Source organism: Mesoplodon bidens (assembly GCF_964165515.1).
Source record: "Mesoplodon bidens genome assembly, chromosome: 1".
Lineage (NCBI taxonomy): Eukaryota > Metazoa > Chordata > Mammalia > Artiodactyla > Ziphiidae > Mesoplodon > Mesoplodon bidens.
In genome coordinates this window covers 147786752-147808683 of record NC_138176.1, presented here as the reverse complement: position 1 = coordinate 147808683, position 21932 = coordinate 147786752, and the positions used below count along the sequence as shown (strand labels likewise).

Here is a 21932-nt window from a genome sequence, read left to right as displayed (position 1 = left end):
TAGTCAAAAAGAGGGACAATAACAGGTGTTGGTGAGATTGTAGAGAAATGGGAATCCACATACAATACTGATAGAAATTGAAAATGGTGCAGCCACTTTGGGAAACAGTTTGGCACTTCCTCAGAAGGTTAAACATAGAGTTACCACATGATCTGAATATACGTTGAATTTAGAACTGGCAAGATTTGCTGAATGATTAGACATGAGGTGTGAGGGAAAGAGGAGGCAAAAATGACTCAGTTTTTTTGGCCTCAGCAACTGGAAACTGCTATTGCTGCAGTTGAGAGGATTGTAGTTAGGGGGGGTCTGCAGTGGAGGATCAGAAGATCACTTAGACACGCTTGGTTTGAGATGTCTATTGGATACACAAAGTGGAGATGTTCAGTGGGTAGTTTGGTGTGGGTATGGAGTCAGGGAAGAGGTGCAGATTGGAGATGTATATTAGTTAGCATTTTGTTAGTGTTTAAAGCCATGGAGAGATCACCAAAGGAGTGGGTAAGCCTGGAAATGCTCCACTGTTTCCAAATTGAGTGATGAGGAAATCCTGAGAGTGGCACTGTCCTGAGAAGAAGATAATGTTAAAAAGTTCTTTGGAGGAGGTATTTATCAGCTGAGTAAATGCGGCTAATAGGTCTAGACCATTAGATTTAATTTCATTTTCTCAATGTTGGTGTTAAAGAGATATACAGTCTGGCAACCTTGCTAAATTATCTGGGTAATCCAACAGATAATCTGTAAATTCTTTTGGATTTCATATGCACTCAATTTTAGTGTCTGAATAACGATGGTTCTATTTCTTCCTTTCCAATCTTTAGAACTTTTATTTCCTTTTCAAGTCTTAATGCTCTGGCCATGAGCTCTGGTACACTGTAGTTGATTATATGACTTTTCTTCTTTATTTTGTTAATATCAGGAATTGCATTAGTTGACTTTCAAATATATTTTTAAAATTAATTAATTAATTTTATTTTTGGCTGTGTTGTATCTTCGTTGCTCGCGTGGGCTTTCTCTAGTTGTGGCGAGCAGGGGCTACTCTTCATTGTGGTGCATGGCCTTCTCATTGCAGTGGCTTCCTTTGTTATGGAGCACGGGCTCTAGGTGTGCGGCCTTCAGTAGTTGCAGTGTGTGGGCTCAGTAGTTGTGGCTTGTGGGCTCTAGAGCGCAGGCTTAGTAGTTGTGGAGCACGGGCTTAGTTGCTCCACGGCATGTGGGATCTTCCCAGACTAGGGCTCAAACCCATGTCCCCTGCATTGGCAGGCAGATTCTTTTTTTTTTTTTTTTTTGCATTACGCAGGCCTCTCACTGCTGTGGCCTCTCCCGCTGTGGAGCACAGGCTCCGGACGCGCAGGCCCAGCGGCCATGGCTCACGGGCCCAGCCGCTCCGCAGCATGTGGGATCCTCCCGGACCGGGGCACGAACCCGTGTCCCCTGCATCGGCAGGCGGACTCTCAACCACTGCGCCACCAGGGAAGCCCGGCAGGCAGATTCTTAACCACTGCGCCACCAGGGAAGCCTGACTTTCAAATATTTTGACAACCTTATATTCTTAAAATTAATTCAGATTAGTGATGCATTATTCTTATCAGTCACTAATTTTTGTATTTTATGTAACATCACTCATAATTTATGTATTACTACTTTTAATATTTTGTTTAGGAATTTTGTATCTATTTTCATGAGTGAAGTAGGCTTGTAATTTTTCTTTCTTTTAATAACTTGCAGAGTTATCAGGTTATATTGGCCTCATAAAATGTGTTGGGAAGTGTTTCTTCTTTTTCTAGTCTCTGGAAAAGTTTGTATAAGATGGGTATTAGATTATTTAGTGGAATTTATTTTATTTATTTATATTTTTATAAATTTACATATTTATTTATTTTTGGCTGCATTGGGTCTTCGTTGCTGCTTGTGGGCTTTCTCTGGTTGTGGTGAGCGAGGGCTACTCTTCACGGGCTTCTCACTATGGTGGCTTCTCTTGTTGCGGAGCACGGGCTCTAGGCGCGCGGGCTTCAGCCGTTGTGGCTCGCGGGCTCTAGAGCACAGGTTCAGTAGTTGTGGTGCACGGGCTTAGTTGATCCACAGCATGTGGGATCTTCCCTGACCGGGGCACGAACCCGTGTCCCCTGCATTGGCAGGCGGACTCTCAACCACTGCGCCACCAGGGAAGTCCCCCCCCTTTTTTTTTTGATATACAGGAATTTTACATTTAAATGTGGCTAGATGCGTTAGTACTTCTTTTTCTTTATGACCTTCAATTTGTACTTTTCTGTATATAAAGCTTCTTAGCTTCCTAAAGTGGGATATTCACTTGCCCCATGGAACTTATATTCTAGAACAGTGCTGTCCAGTAGAACTTATGGAGAAGTTCACTGTGCAGTATGATAGTCATTAACTACATGTAGCTATTGAGCACTTGAAATGTGACTAGTGTGGCTGAGGAACTGGATTTTTAATTTTACATCCTTTTTTTCAAAATTAGACTTTTTGAGATTATAGATTCATATACAGCTATCATAAATAATACAGAGAAATCTCCTGTACTCTTCACCCAGTTCCCTCAATGAAAGAAGCATATTTGCAAAACTTAGTATGGCATCACAACCAGGATATTGACATTAATACAGTCAAGATATAGAACAGTTCCGTCACCACAAGAGTCCCTCAAATTACCCTTTTATAGCCACACCTACTACTACCCTCTCCTTTCTCCTCCTTAACCTTTGACAACCGCTAATCTGTTCTCTATTTCTATAATTTTGTCATTTCAAGAATGTTAAATAGGGCTTCCCTGGTGGCGCAGTGGTTGAGAGTCCGCCTGCCGATGCAGGGGACGCGGGTTCCTGCCCCGGTCCGGGAAGATCCCACATGCCGCGGAGCGGCTAGGCCCGTGAGCCATGGCCGCTGAGCCTGCGCGTCCAGAGCCTGTGCTCCGCAATGGGAGAGGTCACAACAGTGAGAGGCCCGCGTACTGCAAAAAAAAAAAAAAAAAAAGAATGTTAAATAAATGGGGACCATTCAGTATATAGCCTTTTGGGATTGACTTTTTGTACTCAGCATAATTCTTTGGAATTTCATCCAGGTCTTGTATATCAATAGTATATTTTCTTTTTATTGCTGACTAGTACTTCATGAATGGAAGTAACATAGTTTGTTTAACCATGTTACCCATTGAAGGGCATCTGAACTGTTTTCTAGTTTTTGGTTATAATGAATAAAAGCTGCTACAAACATTTGTGTGCAAGTTTTTGGGTGAACATAATTTTTCATTTCTTAGAGATAAGCGCCCAGAAGTGCAATTGCTTAATTGTATGGTAGTTGCAGGTTTAGTTTAAGAAACTGCCAAACTGTTGTCCAGAGTGGCTTTACCATTTTACATTCCCATCAGCAGCATATGAGCCATCCAGTTTCTCTGCATCCTTGCCAGGATTTGGTGTTGTCATTATTCTTTATGTTAGCCAACTTAATAGATGTGTAAGTAATATTTCATTGTAATTTTAAATTGCATTTACTTAATGGCTAATGATGTTGTAATCTTTTATGTGCCTATTTGTCATCTGTATATCCTTTCGGTGTAATGTTTTTTTCTGTTTTTCTCCCCCCATTTTCTAACTGAATTATTTGTTACTTTTCCCCCTCTGATTTAATTAATCAATTTATTTATTTATTTTAAAATGTATTTATTTTTGGCTGCGTGGGGTCTTCATTGCTGCGTGTGGACTTTCTCTATTTGCGGCGAGCGGGGACTACTCTTCGTTGTGGTGCACGTGCGTCACATTGTGGTGGCTTCTCTTGTTGCAGGGCATGGGCTTTAGGCACGTGGGCTTCAATAGTTGTGGTGTGTGGGCTCAGTAATTGTGGTTCGTGGGCTCTAGAGCACAGTCTCAGTAGTTGTGGCACACGGGCTTAGTTGCTGTGCAGCATGTGGGATCTTCCTGGACCAGGGCTCAAACCCGTGTCCCCTGCATTGGCAGGTGGATTCTTTTTTTTTTTTTTCTTTTTGTGGTATGCGGGCCTCTCACTGTTGTGGCCTCTCCCGTTGCGGAGCACAGGCTCCGGACGCGCAGGCCCAGCGGCCACGGCTCACGGGCCCAGCCGCTCCGCGGCATATGGGATCCTCCCAGACCGGGGCACGAACCCGTATCCCCTGCATCGGCAGGCGGACTCTCAACCACTGCGCCACCAGGGAGGCCCGGCAGGTGGATTCTTAACCACTGTGCCACCAGGGAAGTCCCTGTTTTTACTTTTGAGTTTTGATAAAGTTCTTTTATATATTTTAGATACTGGTCCTATGTTAGATACATGGTATGCAAGCATTTTCTCTGTCTGTCACTTTTCCTTTCATCCTCTTAACAAGGTTCTTCACAGAACAAAAGTTTTAAATTTTGATGAAGTACAGTTTATCAGTTTTTCCTTTTATGGATCATACTTTTGGTGTTTTTGCCTAGCCCTAGATCCTGAAGATTTTCTTCTTTTTTTTTTTTTTTTCTAAAAGTTTTATAGTTTTATGGATTTAAGTCCTTGGTCCATTTTTTTTTTTTTTTTACTTTTTATTTTATATTGGAGTATAGGCAGTTAACAATGTTGTGATAGTTTCAGGTGCACAGCAAAGGGACTCAGCCATACATATACATGTATCCATTCTCCCCCCAACTCCCCTCCCATCCAGGCTGCCACATAACATTGAGAAGAGTTCCCTCCTTGATCCATTTTGAGTTATTATTATTTTTTAATAAAGTGTGAGACTTACTTAGGTCAAGGTTTATTTATTTTTTATTTATTTATTATTTTTATTTTTTTTTGCGGTACGCGGGCCTCTCACTGCTGTGGCCTCTCCCGTTGCAGAGCACAGGCTCCGGACGCGCAGGCTCAACGGCTATGGCTCATGGGCCCAGCCGCTCCGCGGCATGTGGGATCTTCCCGGACCGGGGCACGAACCCGTGTCCCCTGCACCGGCAGGCGGACTCTCAACCACTGCGCCACCAGGGAAGCCCCTAAGGTTTATTTTTTTATCTGTGGATGTCTACCTGCTCCAGTTCCATTTATTGAAAAGGCTATATTTTCTCTATTGAATTGCTTTTGCACTTTTGTCAGAAGTCAGTTGGGCATATTCATGCTGGTCTATTTCTGGGTTCTCTCGTCTGTTTCCAAATCTATAATCTGTTCTCAGATCTATATGTCTGTCCCTCCCCTGATACCATACAGTCTTGATAAATTTAGCTTTATAACAAGTCTTATAATTGAGTTGACTGATTCCTCTTGCTCTATTCTCTTTCAAAATTGTTTTAACTATTCTAGTTCCTTTGTCTTTCCATTTAAATTTATGAATAATCTTGTCCATATCCACAAAAAAATCTTTGCTGGGGTTTTGATAGGAATTGAGTTAAACCTGTATATCAATTTGGGGAGAATTGACATCTTTACTATATTGAGTCTAACAGCCCATGAATCCATTCATTTACATTTTTGATATTTTTCATCATGATTTTGTATTTTTAGCATACAAGCCTTGTATATGTTTTGTTAGATTTATATCAGAATATTTCATTTTTTGGAGCATTTGTGAGTCATATTGTATTTTAAATTACAGTGCCCATGTATTCATTGGTAGAATATATAAATACAGTTGCTTTTGTGTGTTTATCTTGTATCCTGCACTTTGCTGAATTCACTTATATGTTGGAGATTTTGTCAGTTCTTTGGGATTTTCCACATAGATAGCTATGTCATCTACAAATAGGGACAGTTTTATTTTTTCCTTTTGAATTGGTATGTCTTTTATTTCCTTACCTTCTCTTACTTCACAGGCTAGAACTTCCAGCATTATCTTTAATAAGAGTGGTGAAGGTAGACATCCTTGCTTTGTTCTCAGTCTTAGGAGGAAAGCATATAGTATTTTACTATTAAATAAAATGTTATCTGTAGAGTTTTTGTAGATGCTTTTAATCAAGTTGAGGAAGTTCTCTTATATTCCTATTTTTTGGGTACCTTTTATCATGAATGGGTGTTGAATTTTGTCACTTTTTTTCTTCGTTCATTGATGCAATTGTGGTTTTTCTTCATTAGCCTATTAATATGGGTGGGATACTGATTTTTAAACATTGAGCCAGCCTTGTATCCCTGGAATAAACCTCGCTTAATCATGGTATATAATTCTTTTAAAATACATTGCTGAATTCTATTTGTAATATTTTGTTAAGGATTTTTATGTCTGTATTCGGGAAGTATATGGGTTTGTAGGTTTTGTTTTTTTTTTTAAACTGGCTTTGTCTGATTTTGGTGTCAGGATAACAATACTGGCTTCATGAAGTGAATTAAGAAGGTTCCCTCTTCCATTTTTGGAAGAGATTATATAGAGTTAGTTAATTCTTCTTAAAAATGTTTGGTAGGGCTCCCCTGGTGGCGCGGTGGTTGAGAGTCCGCCTGCTGATGCAGAGGACACGGGTTCGTGCCCCGGTCCGGGAGGATCCCACATGCCGCGGAGCAGCTGGGCCCGTGAGCCATGGCCGCTGAGCCTGCGCTCCACAATGGGGAGAGGCCACAACAGTGAGAGGCCCGCGTACCGCAAAAAAAAAAAAAAAAAAAAAAATGTTTGGTAAACTTCTCCATTGAAGGTATTTGGGCCTGGAGTTTCTTTTTTGGGAATTTGTAAATTGTGAATTAAATTTCATTAAAAATCATAGAGCTTTTATCTATTTCCTGTTCAGTGAGTTTGATAATTTGTGGTTTTTGAGAAATAAGTCTATTTCATAGAAGATGTCAAACTTTCACATGTACATTTGTTTATAATATTCCCTAAACTTTCACATGTACATTTCTTTATAATATTCCCTTATTAGTCTTTTTTTTTTTTTTTTTTTTGGTGGTACACAGGCCTCTCACTGTTGTGGCCTCTCCCATTGCGGAGCACAGGCTCTGGACGCGCAGGCTCAGCGGCCATGGCTCACGGGCCTAGCCGCTCTGCGGCATGTGGGATCTTCCCGGACCGGGGCACGAACCTGTGTCTCCTGCATCGGCAGGCGGACTCTCAACCACTGCGCCACCAGGGAAGCCCCCTTATTAGTCTTTTGATGTCTGCAGGGTCTGTAGTGATTGTTTTTCTGTTTTTAGTTTTATTCATTTCTTCTCTGATCTTTATTATTCCCTTTTTCCTACTGGCTTTGGGTTTATTTTTCTCTTCTTTTTCTAGGTTCTTGTGATGGGGGCTTAGGTTATTGATTTGAGACTTTTCCTCTTTTCTAATGTATGTATTTAGTTATAAATTTGCTATAAATTTCTGCCATTGCTGCTTTAGCAGCGTTCTACAAATTTTGATATCGTATATTTTCATTTTTATTCATTTCTGTGTATTTTAAAATTTTCCTTGAGACTTCCTCTTTGACCCATGAATTATTTAGTATATTGCTTATGTTCCAAGTGTTTGGAGATTTTCCTGTTATCTTTTTGTTATTGATTTCTAGTTTGATTACAGTGTGGTCAGAGAACATACTTTATATGATTTCAGTTCTTTTAAGTGTTGAGGTTTGTTTTATAGCCTAAGATATGGTCTATTTTGGTATATGTTCTTTGGGCACTTGAAAAGGATATGTATTCTGCTGCTGTTGAATGTAGTGTTCTATAAATGTTGATTAGATCCTTAAAGGATGGTGCTATTGAGTGCTTCGGTATCCTTGCTGATCTTCTGTCTATTTACTCTTATTGAGAGAGAGGTATTGTAGTCTCTAACTATAATTGTGAGCTTGTCTCTTTCTCCTTTCAATTTTGTCAGTTTTTGCTTCACTTATTTAATGGCTCTGTTGTTTGGTGCATACACATTTAGAGTTGCTACGTGTTCTTGGTAGATGGATCCTTGATGATTATATAATGTCCTCTGTCTCTGCTGATTTTTTTTTTGCTCTGAATTCTACTTTATCTGATACTAATATATAAAAATGTAATTTTATTTAATTTTAATTAATTTAAATTTAAATAGGCTCATGTGGCTGGTGGCTGCCATATTGACATTGCAGTCCTGGAAGATGGAGAGAGCTATGACACAATAAATTTAATTAAAAGGTAAATTTTATAGTATGTTAGAAGGTGTTAAGGGCAATGGGTGGTTAGCAGGAAAGGGAAATTGGGGCAGAGAAAGTAGGTGATATGACTTTAAATTGGGTAATCAAGGAAGAAATCATTGAATGTGACACTTGGGCAAAGATTTGAAGGAATGAGAGAGTTAGCAATGCAAATATCTTGGGGAAAAGTATATTAAAGGCCAAAAGGGAGGCGGGCCATAGTAAGAACTTTAGCTTTTGCTCTGAGTGACATGGAGAGCCACTGAGAATTTAAAGCAGACCCTGATTCATTCCGACTTATATGTTGTATGAAGATCATTCTGGCTGGTGTGTTGAAAGTAGACTGTAGGGGACAAAGGGTGGAAACAGGGAGACCATTTAGGAGTCAGGAATACAGGTGAAAGATGACAGTAGCCAGACCAAATGGTTAGAGCAGGTTTTTGAGAAAATATCAGACATTTGGTTTTAGATGTGCTACATTTGAATTGTTTATTAAATAGATCCAAGTGGAGAAAGCAAGTAGATTGTCAGAGTTCTCCAGATCTATCAGTCCCTGCCCTTGTGGAGTTTACATTTTACTGGAATATGGGTAGTAAATACAATACATAAATAAAACAAATGGATAAAACATACACTATGTTAGAAGGTAAATCTTAGGGAGGAAATTCAAGTAAGGAAAAAGGGATAAGTGGTGTTGGGTGACTGACTTGCTGAGAAGGTAACAATTGAGTAATGATAGGAATAATGATAGGAGGAAATACATCTTTTAAATACCTGGGGTAATATTAGTTTAGGTAGAAGGGACCAAATGTAAAGGTTCTGAGATGGAAGCATGGCTGATGTTTGAAGAAGAAGGAGGTGAAGTATGGCTGGAGTGACATGAGCAAGGGAAAGAGGATTAGGGATGACAGCACTGAAGTAAAAAGTGTCTGCGTTATAGGCCCTTTTAAGGGCTCTGGCTTTTATCCTGAATGAGATGGGAAGCTAGTGGATAGTTTAGCAGAAGAGGGGCATGATCTGACCCTGTGGTTTAACTGAGTCACTCTAGTTGTTATGACTGAAGGGGCAAGGGTGGAAGCAAGGAGATTAGTTAGGAGACTTTTATACTAACCTGCTGTGGTAGCAGTGGATATGGTGAGGAATGATCATATTCTGGATACATTTTGAGGGTTGCATTGACAAAATTGGCTTACTGATTGGATGTGGGCTGGACAAGAGTCAAGGATTATTCCAAGGTTTTTGACCTAAGCCATTGGAAGGATAGAATGACATTAATTGAGATAGGAAAGACTAGGAAGAACAGGTGTGAAGTAGGTGATCAGGAGCTCAGTTTTGGACATGTTAAGCTTATGATGCCTAGTGGACATCCAAATAGGTGTTCAGTAGGCATTCTCATTATGAATACTGTTTTTTTTTAATGAAATAATTGTACTAAAACAGTGTACTCACTGTTCTGAAAATATATTACATTTGTTAATATCTTAATTTTTAACATGTTCAATCCTGAAAAACTTGAATATTTTGGAGAGAGAAATTGTTTGACTGCTTTTTGGCTTTGCTGCCACCAGAGTTGATGGTACTTTCTTAAATAAAGATGTCATTCCGATTTTAGACATGGAAATATAACTATAGTCTGAGTGTTTCAACTTGCTTTCTATTTTAGGTCCTATTACTGCTGGATTGTGCAAGATATTTAACCCTATTTTCTTTGAGGTATGACTTAAATATCAAACAAATAAGAGAAGGGAAACATTTTAGTTTTGGAAGTCAGAATGCCAAGGAGAAGGAAAAATCTTGGGGGAAATCCTTTTCGGAAGACTACAAACTCTAAGGAAGTTGTATCCAGTGTTGCTAGTCGTGAGGAGCCAACCACTACTCTTCCTTCCATGTGTGAGACAAACGTTGATCAGGAAGAACTCTTCACCAGTATCTCAGAGATGTTTTCTGATCTGGATCCTGATGTAGTGTATTTGATGCTTTCTGAGTGTGATTTCAAAGGTGAGAAAAAGTTTAGTTTGAACCCTTTGCATCTTATAAGAAGATTTCATGTACTATGCCATGACCAGTAGTAATATAGAAAATGACTACCTTATTTCTATCGTGTTCATCGTTTTTTGAATATCTGCTGAGGGCAAGGTATAAGTTGGGTATTACAAGGGATATGAAGAAGAGTAAAGCTTAGCTTCTTTCAAGAAATGTACAGTTCTAAGTGTAAGATGTATGTGTAGATATCATATTCTATGTTTTATTTCTTTTTATCTTCCTTCTAGAATAGGTTGGCACTATTGACATTTTGGACCGGATAATTCTTTGTTGTGCGTGGCTTTCCTGTGCATCGTAGGATGTTCAGCAGCATCTCTGGCCTGTACCCACTAGCTGCCAGTAGCACATTCCTCCCTGCTACCCCAGCTGTGACAACTAAAAATGCCTCTATATATCATCTTATGTCCCCTGGGGGCAATATGATCCCCAGTTGAGAACCATTGGCCTAGAATGTAAGCTCCTTAAAGACAGGGATTTAAAAAACTTTTGTTTTACTATTGTGTCTCCAAGCCCTCAAATACCAAATGACTCAGTAGGATCTCAGTAAATATTTTTTGAATGAAAAGGTAATTATAATTGTGGACATGAGAGCTGATTAAGAATTGAGGCTAATAGAGTAGTACGGTTTCAAAAAATTGGCTTTGGAGTCAAGAAAACTAGGTTGGATTTCCAGCTCTGTCACTTAACCTCTCTGGTTTCAGTTTTCTTATCTGCTAAGGAGAATAATAATAGTAGGTACCTACTAGGACTTTTTTAGTGAAGGTTGAGTTTTAGTTTTTTTGGTTTGTTTTGATAAAGTCTTCAGTATAGTAAGTTATTAATGACTTGTAATAAATTGTTTAGATGTATGTTTGCAGCCATAGATATCAAATTTGACTGATGAGTAAATTAAATATTGATGTTTAGTGTTGCTATCGGCCATGATTAGTATAAGATAAAATTATTCTAGGTTTAGGGAGTTTTGGTAATGTGATAAACTTCCATTTTTTTTTACATTCCGTGGTCTGTGATGTGAGCATATCTTATCTATACTGTTATGATATGTATACAGAAAACCAGTTTTCAGCAGTCCACATGATGCCCAGAAATGATAGTGTTTACAATTTTACTTGTGGCTTCAACATTTATTTCCTAATTTTGATGTGTTTAAACTTTATTTGTTGCACATGCACTGACATAGCAATGAAGAATTACAAGGAAAATATATTACCCTTACATCCTAACAAAAAACATTTCAGTTTTCCAGGATCTTCTCTACACCTTGTTCATAAATACTGATGTTTTGAGTAGTTTGAATAATAACATTGATGAAATTGTATATTCTACTTTTTAAACTTAGCCTAACATAAGCATTTTTTTAGTGTTGGCTGCAGTCTTTATATTTATTTTTAATAGCTTTCTAATATTCCATTGGGTTGTTGTGCTCTAATTTATTTAATTATAACTAAGTTTTACATGGATAATTAATATTGCAAAGAACATCTTGGTACAAATAACCTTTTCTGTCTTTTGGCTTTTTTCTCAGTCCCAAAGTTTTATTTTCTTCTATCACAGGGTTAGGACAGTTTTTGGCTCTTGGAAACATACTGCTAAATTGCCTACTAAAGAGGTGTGCCATATGGTATCAGCATGGGAAAGGGTGGGGTGGGATAAACTGGGAGATTGGGATTGACATATTCACACTAGTACATATAAAATAGATAACTAATAAGGATCTACTGTATAGTACAGGGAACTCTTCTCAATACTCTGTAATGACCTACATAGGAAAAGAATCTAAAAAAGAGTAGACATATGTATATGTATAACTGATTCACTTTGCTGTACAGCAGGAACTAACACAACATTGTAAATCAACTATACTCCAATAAAAATTAACTTTAAAAAGTAAATTTATTAAAAAAAAAAAGGAGGGGTGTGGCAATTTGTAATGACACCAGCACTGTATAAGTAAAGGAGTTTCGTCACAGCCTTTTGAGCATTGAGTGGTATTATTTTAAGATTTTAGGAATAAGATTTTACCTTTTCTTAATGCTATTTTTTTAAGATAAAGAGAAATGTTGAATATATTTGTGTATGATTGTTTATTAATTCTTGTATTGTGTGAATTGTTCATGTGCTTTTCATTGTTTTATACCATTGGTTTTTTTTCAACATTCTGTGAAAGAACTTTTCTTTTGTGTTATATAGATATAGTTTGATCTTTTACTTATTTTTACTTAATACTGTTTTTTTCATTATATACACATTAATTTTTTTGGTTGATTTTTTTTCTTTTGTGATTTTTCTGTCACATAGATTTTTTTCTTAGAAATACCTCTTATATTTGCTTTATTTTCCTTTTCTTTTTTCTTTTTTCCACGTTTAGGGCTTCTAGCTTTTGTAGTATTGCTATAGTCTTCTAACTGGTCTCTCTGTCAGGCTTGCCCCCTCCAATCCCTCTTTGTTTTTCTTCTTAAGGGAACATAAATTGGGTGCTTACTAGGTGCCAGTCCTTGTGCACAGCCCTTTTTCATGGATTATCTCATTTAATCCTCACAACAACACTATGAGGTAGGTACTTTTATTATCCACATATTGCAAATGAGGAAATCAAGGCTTAGGAAAGTTACGTAGCTCGTTCAAAGTGTTGTTGCCAGCAAGTAGGGATTTAAATGTCGTTCTGACTCCTGACCAGAGCTTTTACCTACTGTGCTGTGCTGTTTCCACATTTATCTTCCATAAAACAAAACAAGATAAAACACAAAAATAATATAAAAAAGCCTCAAATTTCTGATGCTTAACAATTCTAATGGCTGTGTATTTATGTTATATGGGGAAGAGCTCAGCAGTGGAGTCAGACATATCAGTCCTGGCTCTGTCACTTACTATCTGTGTGACTTGGGCTAAGTTAATGTACTTTCTGAACTTCATTTCCTTCATCTATTTGTTAGGAATACTGTACCTCATAGTATAATTTGAAGATTCAGTGAGATGACAAAGCATCTAGCCCAAATGCTATGATAGGCAGTTTCCCTTCAAGTTCCCTTAGAAAATAAAATTGATATTTCTTACCATGAAATACAGGACCCTTCCCAATTTCCCTTTCCAGTTTTATCTCCTCTTACCCACCATACTACCGTGTACTCGCATTCCAGCAAACTTCTCTTAATACCTTAAACATGCTTTGTGTTTTCAAGACTGGCTTTGCCTTTCCCTTCTGTGTCTGACAACTTTCTTTTTGATCTTCGACTCCCAGTTCACATATTACCTTATGTGAAATCTTTCCTTACTCTCCTATAAGGCTGTTAAGGCATTTGTATATTATTAAAAGTGTGCATTATTTAACCTATATTATATTATAGTGTGATTGTCTTCTAACATAATTATCTGTAATTGCCTCCATTAGACTGCAAAAATCCTTTGAGTGTAGTTAAAAGCTGTCTTATTCATCTCTGTACAAAGTATGTCTGATACGTAGTACATGCTCATACATATTTTTTGTTTGTTTGTTTTATTTTTGGGGTTTTTTTTTTTTTCTGTACGCGGGCATCTCACTGCCGTGGCCTCTCCCGTTGCGGAGCACAGGCTCCGGAAGCACAGGCTCAGCGGCCATGGCTCACGGGCCCAGCCGCTCCGCGGCATGTGGGATCTTCCCGGACCGGGGCACGAACCCGTGTCCCCTGCATCGGCAGGCAGACTCTCAACCACTGCGCCACCAGGGAAGCCCCATATTTTTTGTATTAAGTGAAATTCATAGCATGGACCATATATACAAATTACATTTACTAGGAGAGTACTTAAAATACTTCATACTTAAAAGGACATGCAGTAGGTTAGTATTTGTTGAGTAAATCAACTGATTATAGGATCTTTATAAACAACCCTAATGTATATAATTACAAATATTTTTACTTTTAATCAATAAATTCATCAGACAATATCTACTTGATGGCAGTTCATTAGCCTAGTTTACTACTGTTTGTTTGAAAGTAACATTGCATGTCTTCATAATTTAAACCTTTCACTAATACAGACTGATATATTAGTAAAATATTAATTTAAGGAATGACTTGAATATTTATAAATTTCTCTGTATTTCATTCAATGTGAATTCTAGTATAATTTTATGTGGATTTTAATTAAATTATATTTTACTGTTTTCAATACATACGGATATATTTTGTTGTCGTTCTTGTACAGTTGAAAATGCCATGGATTGTCTATTAGAATTATCAGCCACAGATGCTAAAATAGAAGAATCGCCTTCAAAAAGCTTCGTTGCTTCTGAGAACCAAGTAGATGCAGTGGGATGTGAAATAATGGAAAAGTGTCCTCCCGAAGAAGAGAGTGAAGATTCAAAAATGGATTCATTTTTGGACATGCAGCTAACTGAAGACTTAGATTCCTTAATACAGAATGCTTTTGAGAAATTGAACTCTTCTCCTGATGACCATGCATACTCATTTTTGCCTTTGCGAGATGTTAATAATTTTAGTAACCCGAGTGCATTTATAAATTCAGATTCAAGTAGTACGACTCCCATTCTTTCTACCCAAAATATGGATTTGAACAGTGAAAATGTAGAGAGTTCTGCCTCTACATTAAGTTCAAATTCCTTAACTTCACATTCACTTGCAAATGAGTCCAAAAGTTTTACAAAGGATAACACATCGGCATTGGAAGATTCTCTTCTCAGTAGTTCTTTAAATGTAGCAAATGACACTATGATGGATTGTAGTAACCAAATTCAGAAAGAGCTTTTAGAATCTGTGTGTGTTGAGACTCAGTTCTCTCAAGCCCCTGTAGATTTGGATGCCAACGAACTTCAGGCTCCTTTAAACCTTACTGTGCAAACTCTGGGGCTTGGTTTACTAGGTACAGGTGGAGATCAGAAATCTGTTCCTGATGTTTTTGTACCTTCTGAAGAATTCAATTTCCAGTCACACAAACAGACTGAACTGCCACCAAAGGGGAAGGATGTGAACTACTGCCCAGTACTTACCCCTCTCCCTCTCCTGCTGCCTCCTCCTCCCCCTCCACCAATGTGGAATCCAATGATTCCTGCTTTTGACCTCTTTCAAGGAAACCATGGCTTTGTAGCTCCTGTTGTAACCACAGCTGCACACTGGAGATCTGTCAACTATACATTTCCACCCCCGGTTATTTCTCATACTTCCCCAACAAAGGTATGGAGAAATAAAGAGGGAACAAGTCCTTATCAGGTACAAGAAACTCCAGTTTCTCAGGTTGTAAGAAAGAAGACATCATCATATGTTGGACTAGTTCTTGTCCTTCTCAGAGGGCTTCCGGGATCAGGAAAATCTTTTTTGGCAAGGTATGAGGTTTAATTGAGTTTAAAGAAAGAGTGTAATGCATGAACTTGAATATAACGGCATGAATATGTGGAATACTTTTAGTTCATAGAGATGTTTACTAATTTTTTTAACTTTGTAGCTAATAGCACTGTTTTCTCTAGAAGTTTTTATTGAATTCTTTCATCTCAGAATATTTTGAGAGACAGAATAGAGGAAAAAATTAAAGATGATTCCAAGATTGTGAACTTGTGAAATCAACAGAAATAAGTTCATGTGGAAGAGAACTAATTTGAGTGGGAGAAAGATGAATTCAGCTTTGATTATAGAGATAAAGGGCCATAATTGATTTTGAATTCAAGGAAGTCTTATACACAAGAATTCTACTGGTAGTTGGAGATTTGGAAGTGCAGCGTGTTGTTAAATAAGGTTTTAGAAATGTATGATTTGAAGAAAGAACATGGGATGAACCACTGACAGAGAACTTCAAATTCTCAGTGATTTATTTCTTGCAAAATGTGCTCTCAGTTGTTTTATCTCAAATACCCATCTGTGTCCCCTTTGTAATCAAGGAATGTTGTGGATGCCTTGGTGTGAGAGACTAGAGTCAGGGTTAGAGGCAGCTTTGTTGTGTTTTCAGTGGCATTTGTTAGAGTGTTGTTTTCAAAGTTTTCTCCTACTCCCCTTCTTTAAATTCCAGAATATTTACATCTAATATATTTTATTTGCCAGTTTTTCCCTTTTTCTTCCAAATTTTAAGTCTTTGCTCTCTTCTATTCTTAGCTGGGTCTTTTCTATTTGATCCTGGGTGTATCTAGCATTAGTGAGTATGCATGTATACCTTGATGAGCTCATTTTCAGTTGTTTTTTTAATGTCCTTTCTTAGTGTGGATTTATTTCCCAATAAATTTCCACATATTCTACTCATACACTTATAAGTATATTCTTTTGTAGACGTAGGCTTTCTCATTGATTTAATGACCACAAGAATAAGAAACATTTTAATATTATAGACATTACAGTCAGTTATGATATTGCATTTTGTGAAAGATTGGAACAAAAGGCTGTACCTTAAAAGGTAATAGTGCTGTGACATTTGAAGAACTAGGTTTCAGAGGCCTTAGAGCCAGAGGCAGCTACAGTTAGCGATTGGGAAGAGAAAGAAGTGCTTCTCACAAAGTCAGAGCTTACTAATAATTTTTGAATGAATAGAGAGAAATAACTGGGAAGTACAGAGACATAGAAGCTGAGTTTTCTCAGAGAGAACAGTCCACAGTATTAAGCTAGCATGCAAGCCCAAGGAAAATGAAAGATGAAAAACAGCTTTTGGATTGGAAAGAAGGTCATGAATGGATATCTTGAAAAACAATTTTGTTGCGCTGGGAATGTGGAAGACCTTAAGACCGTAAAAAAGCATTTATACTAAAGCAGTTAAGGGAAGGAGAGAAGTTGGGTAATAGTTGAAAAAGGAGTCCTTAAAGTGTGGTTAAAATTTTAAAAGATAGCTGAGATGTATACACGTTTAAAGGGAAAAGAGGAACTAAAGTGTCAGAGGGGAAGACTTAGAGATGAAGGAGAAGAGGATAAATGTAAGAGTCTTAAAAAGTGGGAACAAGTGAGCATTCACCAGAATGTAAGCTCCATGAGTGCAAGAATGTTTGTTTTTATTCACTGATGTATGCGCAGTGCTTAAAACAAACAGTGCCTGGCACGTAGTAGATGCTAATAAAAATTAAATTCAAAAGGTATATTTTAATATGGGAAAAGAATCTAAGAAAGAGTAGATATATGTATAACTGATTCACTTTGCTGTACACCTGAAACACAACATTGTAAATCAGTTATACTACAATAAAAATTAATTTAAAAGTATATTTTAACTTTAGGAATATTTATACATGTTTTAGGAGAGGATAAATGGTGATATTTTACAAATGGTTAAGAGGGTAGCATTGTTATGTCTCTGTGGATTCTGTTGGCTTAGTTTTTGCATGTATCTCAATTACATAGAAGATAAATTCCAGAGTCAAGAAAGAGAGATGGGGGACTTCCCTGGTGGTCCAGTAGTTGAGACTCAGCACTTCCACTGCATGGGATACAGCTTTGATCCCTGGTTGGGGAACTAAGATCCCCTGCAACGTGCACAGCATGGCCAAAAGAAAGAGATGTCAGAAAAGCCCCAGAAAACTATCTTAACTTTGTATAATTTAACAGATTAAATTAATAGTCTATTAACATTATATTTTTGGATGTTTTCGGCATACTCACTAAATTTATGGCAATACACAAAGAGCTTCATCTACTTTTGAAGATCGGTTGAATATCAAGGTACTCACCTAATGGGAAGTGACCTTCCACTTAGAGTGGGTAAGGTAGATCAGTGTGTATCAAGTGACCAGATGAGGGGATTGCCTCATCTGGCAATTGTGACTGTGATTGTGACTGATAAGAGTTCTGAAGCATTTTCAGTTGTCTGGTTTTCTTGATAATTAAAATGTGTTAATTTTCAAACCTTTATAGTATATAAAGCAAAGTAGCCTTGCCTCAGGTCAGTATACCTGGGAATCAAACTTCTGCTTAGAGGATTTCTAGTGTGATTTTTAAAAAATATTTTATTTATTTATTTTATTTTTGGCTGTGTCGTGTCTTAGTTGTGGCACACGGGATCTTTCATTGTGGCACGTGGGCTCTTTGTTGCAGTGCACGTGCTTCTCTCTAGTTGTGGCACATGGGCTCCAGAGCACGCGGGCTCAGTAGTTGCAGCGCGCAGGCTTAGTTGCCCCTCGGCGTGTGGGATTTAAGTTCTCTGACCAGGGATCAAACCTGCACCCCCTGCACTGGAAGGCATATTCTCAACCACTGGACCACCAGGGAAGTCCCTCTAGTGTGATTTGTTCGAATAATAAAATATTTTCATCCTTTTAAATAATAATATTTGAATTTTTAAGTTGGTTTTTAAAAAAATTAATTTATTTCTTTATTTTTGGCTGTGTTGCGTCTTCTTTACCTTGCGTGGGCTTTCTCTGGTTGCAGCGAGTGGGGGCTATTCTTCGTTGCAGCGTATGGGCTTCTCATTGTGGTGGCTTCTCTTTGTTGCGTGCGGTGGCTTCTCTTTGTTGCTGAGCACGGGCTCTAGAGCACAGGCTCAGTAGTTGCGGCACACGGGCTTAGTTGCTCTGCAGCATGTGGGATATTCCTGCACCAGGGATCAGACCCATGTCCCCTGCATTGGCAGGCGGATTCTTAACCACTAAGCCACCAGGGAAGTCCAATACTTGAATTTTTAATTGGGATTATGACTTTGCAAAAATTAGGAGAGAGAATTTAAATAGAAGAAAAATGAATGAAAATAATTAAATTTATCATTCACAGGACTTTGCAAGAGGATAATCCAAGTGGAGTCATTCTTAGTACTGATGATTATTTTTACATAAATGGACAATACCAGTTTGATGTAAAATACTTAGGAGAAGCACATGAATGGAATCAGAATCGTGGTAAGAATAGACATCAGATGATGCATAATATTAAGAGGAATATAAAGAAAAAAATCCACTTAGTGTTTGTATTTTGAGAGATGTATAACTTTTAAAAGTAATAATTATCTTTAATTCTAAATTATAACTATATATAATATAGGTAAAATTATAACAATTCTAATGTTACATAGTAAGTGAAAGAGGTAGTCTCATAGAGTTGTTATAAGAATTAAATGAGCTAAGTTTTATAGAATAGCTTAGAACATTGCATAACATGTTTAAGTTTTATTTAGTCAGTGGGTTATCTTGTCAGAAGTAGTAAGTCAGATTTTCTGTGCTGGTCTCTGAATAGCTCAAGGTGGTTACAGTTTTCTGGCTCTGGTTCCTGTTTCCTAAAATAGAATTTGCATTGTTAATCACTAGTCTTGCCTAGATTGGCTTAATTTTTATAGAGGATAGTGTGAGTGTAAAAATGACTCTCCTCAAACTGAATCTGCAGGGAGATCATAGGTAAAACCTTAATTTCTTTATTAGTGCAACTGTCTATTCACTGAAGATGGTTTTATTTTGAAATGTTTAGTTATGGATAGAGTTTCATGTGGGAAGTTCTTATTAAGACATAGAGACAATGTTTTACTTTGTGTTTCTTTTAAGATAAATGCACTGTGAAGGCTATTCTTGAGTTTGTCATCTTTAGACATTGTTAAATTTTTCTATATTCATTCTTGAACTAAATACTGAAGTGAAAACTCAGGAATACCAACACAAAAATAAACAGTGTGATGTGATGAAGAGCAGTCTTGAATTTCCCAGTTACTAGCTGTGTGATCTTGTGCAAGTTATTTATATTCTACAGGACCCAGTGTCTTCATCGGTAAAAGGGCTTAATAATACTAAACCCCCAGGATTCTTGTAAAGGTTAAATGAGAATGAAAAGTGCGTAGCTGTAGTTCAGTGTGCCCTTTCTATAACAACAACCGCAACAATGATGATATGAAATTAATTGGCAGAACTCTTCTTTTAAAAAGCTTTATTGAATGAGATAAGAATCAAATAGTTTTTAGCATATTCAGTGTTGTACAACCATCACCACAATCAATTTTAGAACGTTTTTATCACTCCAGAAAGACCTCATACCCATTAGCAGTCACTCCTCATTTCTCCCCAACTCTCTCCCAGCCCCAGGCAACTACTACTTTACTTTCTATTTCTATAGGTTTGTCTCTTCTGAACATTTCATACAAGTAGAATCATATAATATGTGGTCTTTGTGAATGGCTTTCTTTCATTTAGCATAACGTTTTCAAGGTTCATCCATGTTGTAGAAAGTATCAGTACTTTATTCTTTTTTATGGCTGAATAATATTCCATTATATGGATCTGCCACATTTTGTTTATCCATTCATTAGTTGATGGACATTTGGGTTGTTTCCACTTTTTGGCTATTATGAATAATGTTGCTATGAACATGCCTGTCTATGTCTAACCTTTTTAGTAACTGCCAAGCTATTTTCCAAAGCAGCTGCACTATTTTACATTCCCAGTAACAGTTTATGAGGGTTCCAACTTCTCTATATCTTTACCAACACATGTTATTATCTATCTTTTTTTTTTTTTTTTTTTTGCGGTACGCGGGCCTCTCACTGCTGTGGCCTCTCCCGTTGCGGAGCACAGGCTCCGGACGCGTGGGCTCAGCAGCCATGGCTCACGGGCCCAGCCGCTCCGCAGCATGTGGGATCCTCCCGGACCTGGGCAGGAACCCGTGTCCCCTGCATCGGCACGCGGACTCTCAACCACTGCGCCACCAGGGAAGCCCTATCTATCTTTTTGATTATAGCTATCCTGGTGGGTGTGAAGTGGTATCTTGTTGTGGTTTTGATTTGCATTTTCCTGATGGCTGATGATGTTGAGCATCTTTTTGTGTGCTTGTTGGCTACTTGTTTATCTCCTTTGGAGAACTGTCTATTCAAATCTTTTGCCATTTTTAAATTGAATTATTTGTCTTTTTATTATTGAGTTATAAGAGAGTATACAGAACTTTTAAAACTTCCAAATATTTTCCTTGTAAGGCTCATCATTAATTCCCTGAATGGTCTAATTCCTTGGGAAAAAAGGCAGTTTTATAAGAAAATCTCTTGCACAGGCATATAATAGTTTATTCCAAATCAAGACATCTTGTTTTTTGTCATGTGTATGCGTGTTTGCCTATATTTTTTGTTCTTAAACTTTATTTTGGAATAATTTTAGATTTATGGAAAGGTTTGCAAAGGCAGTATTGAGTTTCTCTATACCCCTCACCCATTTGGCCCTAATGTTAACGCTTTATATAACTATGGTACATTTGTCAAGACTAAGAAATTAAAATTAACATTGGTACATTGCTATTAACTAATCTCCAGATTTTACTTAGATTTTAGTTTTTCTACAAAAGTCCTTTTCTGTTCCAGAATCCAGATTCTGGATTCATGGTATCCAGAATCTTATCCAGAATACCGTGTTGCTTTTAGCATGGTATGATATTGTTTTTACTGATAGCTTTTTTCCCCATTTATGCTATTTATACATGTAACACACACATCAAACTAAAATCAGACAGTTTTTATTTAATTTCTCTGATTATAATTTTAGTATTTATTTAGTATTTATTATTCAACATTTCCCTATATTTTAATTTTTTATATATTCAAAAGTAGTATTTAGAAGTAGAGTTGTGAATAAAATTAGCACATATCTATGATTTTCAAATTATGAAAAAAGATCAGATTTTTTAAATATCAAGATAATCCTTAATATTGTTACTAAAAGTGATTTCTCATTTTCTGTTTGTATTTCAGCAAAAGAAGCATTTGAGAAGACGGTATCTCCTATAATAATAGATAATACAAATCTACAGGCATGGGAAATGAAGCCATATGTTGCTTTGGTTTGTACCATGAATTGTCATAAGTCTAATAGTGGGTTTGAAATTATTGGGGGATGTTAATTACACAAGTGAATCTCAAGCAAACAGTCCTTGGACTGTATGTAACTGAGCTTTCTCTGGTCTTTAGCAAAATGAGAAAAATAGG

General features: G+C 37.3%; 1 protein-coding gene across 9 annotated transcripts in view; it reads left to right on the top strand.

Moving 5' to 3' along the window:
* The window catches only part of N4BP2 (NEDD4 binding protein 2), a 71420-nt gene that overhangs the window by 5331 nt on the left and 44157 nt on the right, over positions 1 to 21932 (top strand). For 3 of the 9 annotated variants that reach the window (XM_081229799.1, XM_081229797.1, XM_081229798.1), the window contains exons 1-5: positions 5882 to 8049; positions 9712 to 10046; positions 14274 to 15408; positions 18758 to 18882; positions 21699 to 21787. In XM_081229799.1, coding sequence (XP_081085925.1) covers positions 9821 to 10046; positions 14274 to 15408; positions 18758 to 18882; positions 21699 to 21787 — 1575 coding nt within the window. In that variant the 5' untranslated portion in view covers positions 5882 to 8049; positions 9712 to 9820. Of the gene's footprint in view, positions 1 to 5880; positions 8050 to 9711; positions 10047 to 10071; positions 10544 to 12306; positions 12645 to 14273; positions 15409 to 18757; positions 18883 to 21698; positions 21788 to 21932 lie in introns of those variants that run through there. The other 6 variants (XM_081229804.1, XM_081229805.1, XM_081229801.1 and 3 more) reach the window with 4 other exon arrangements.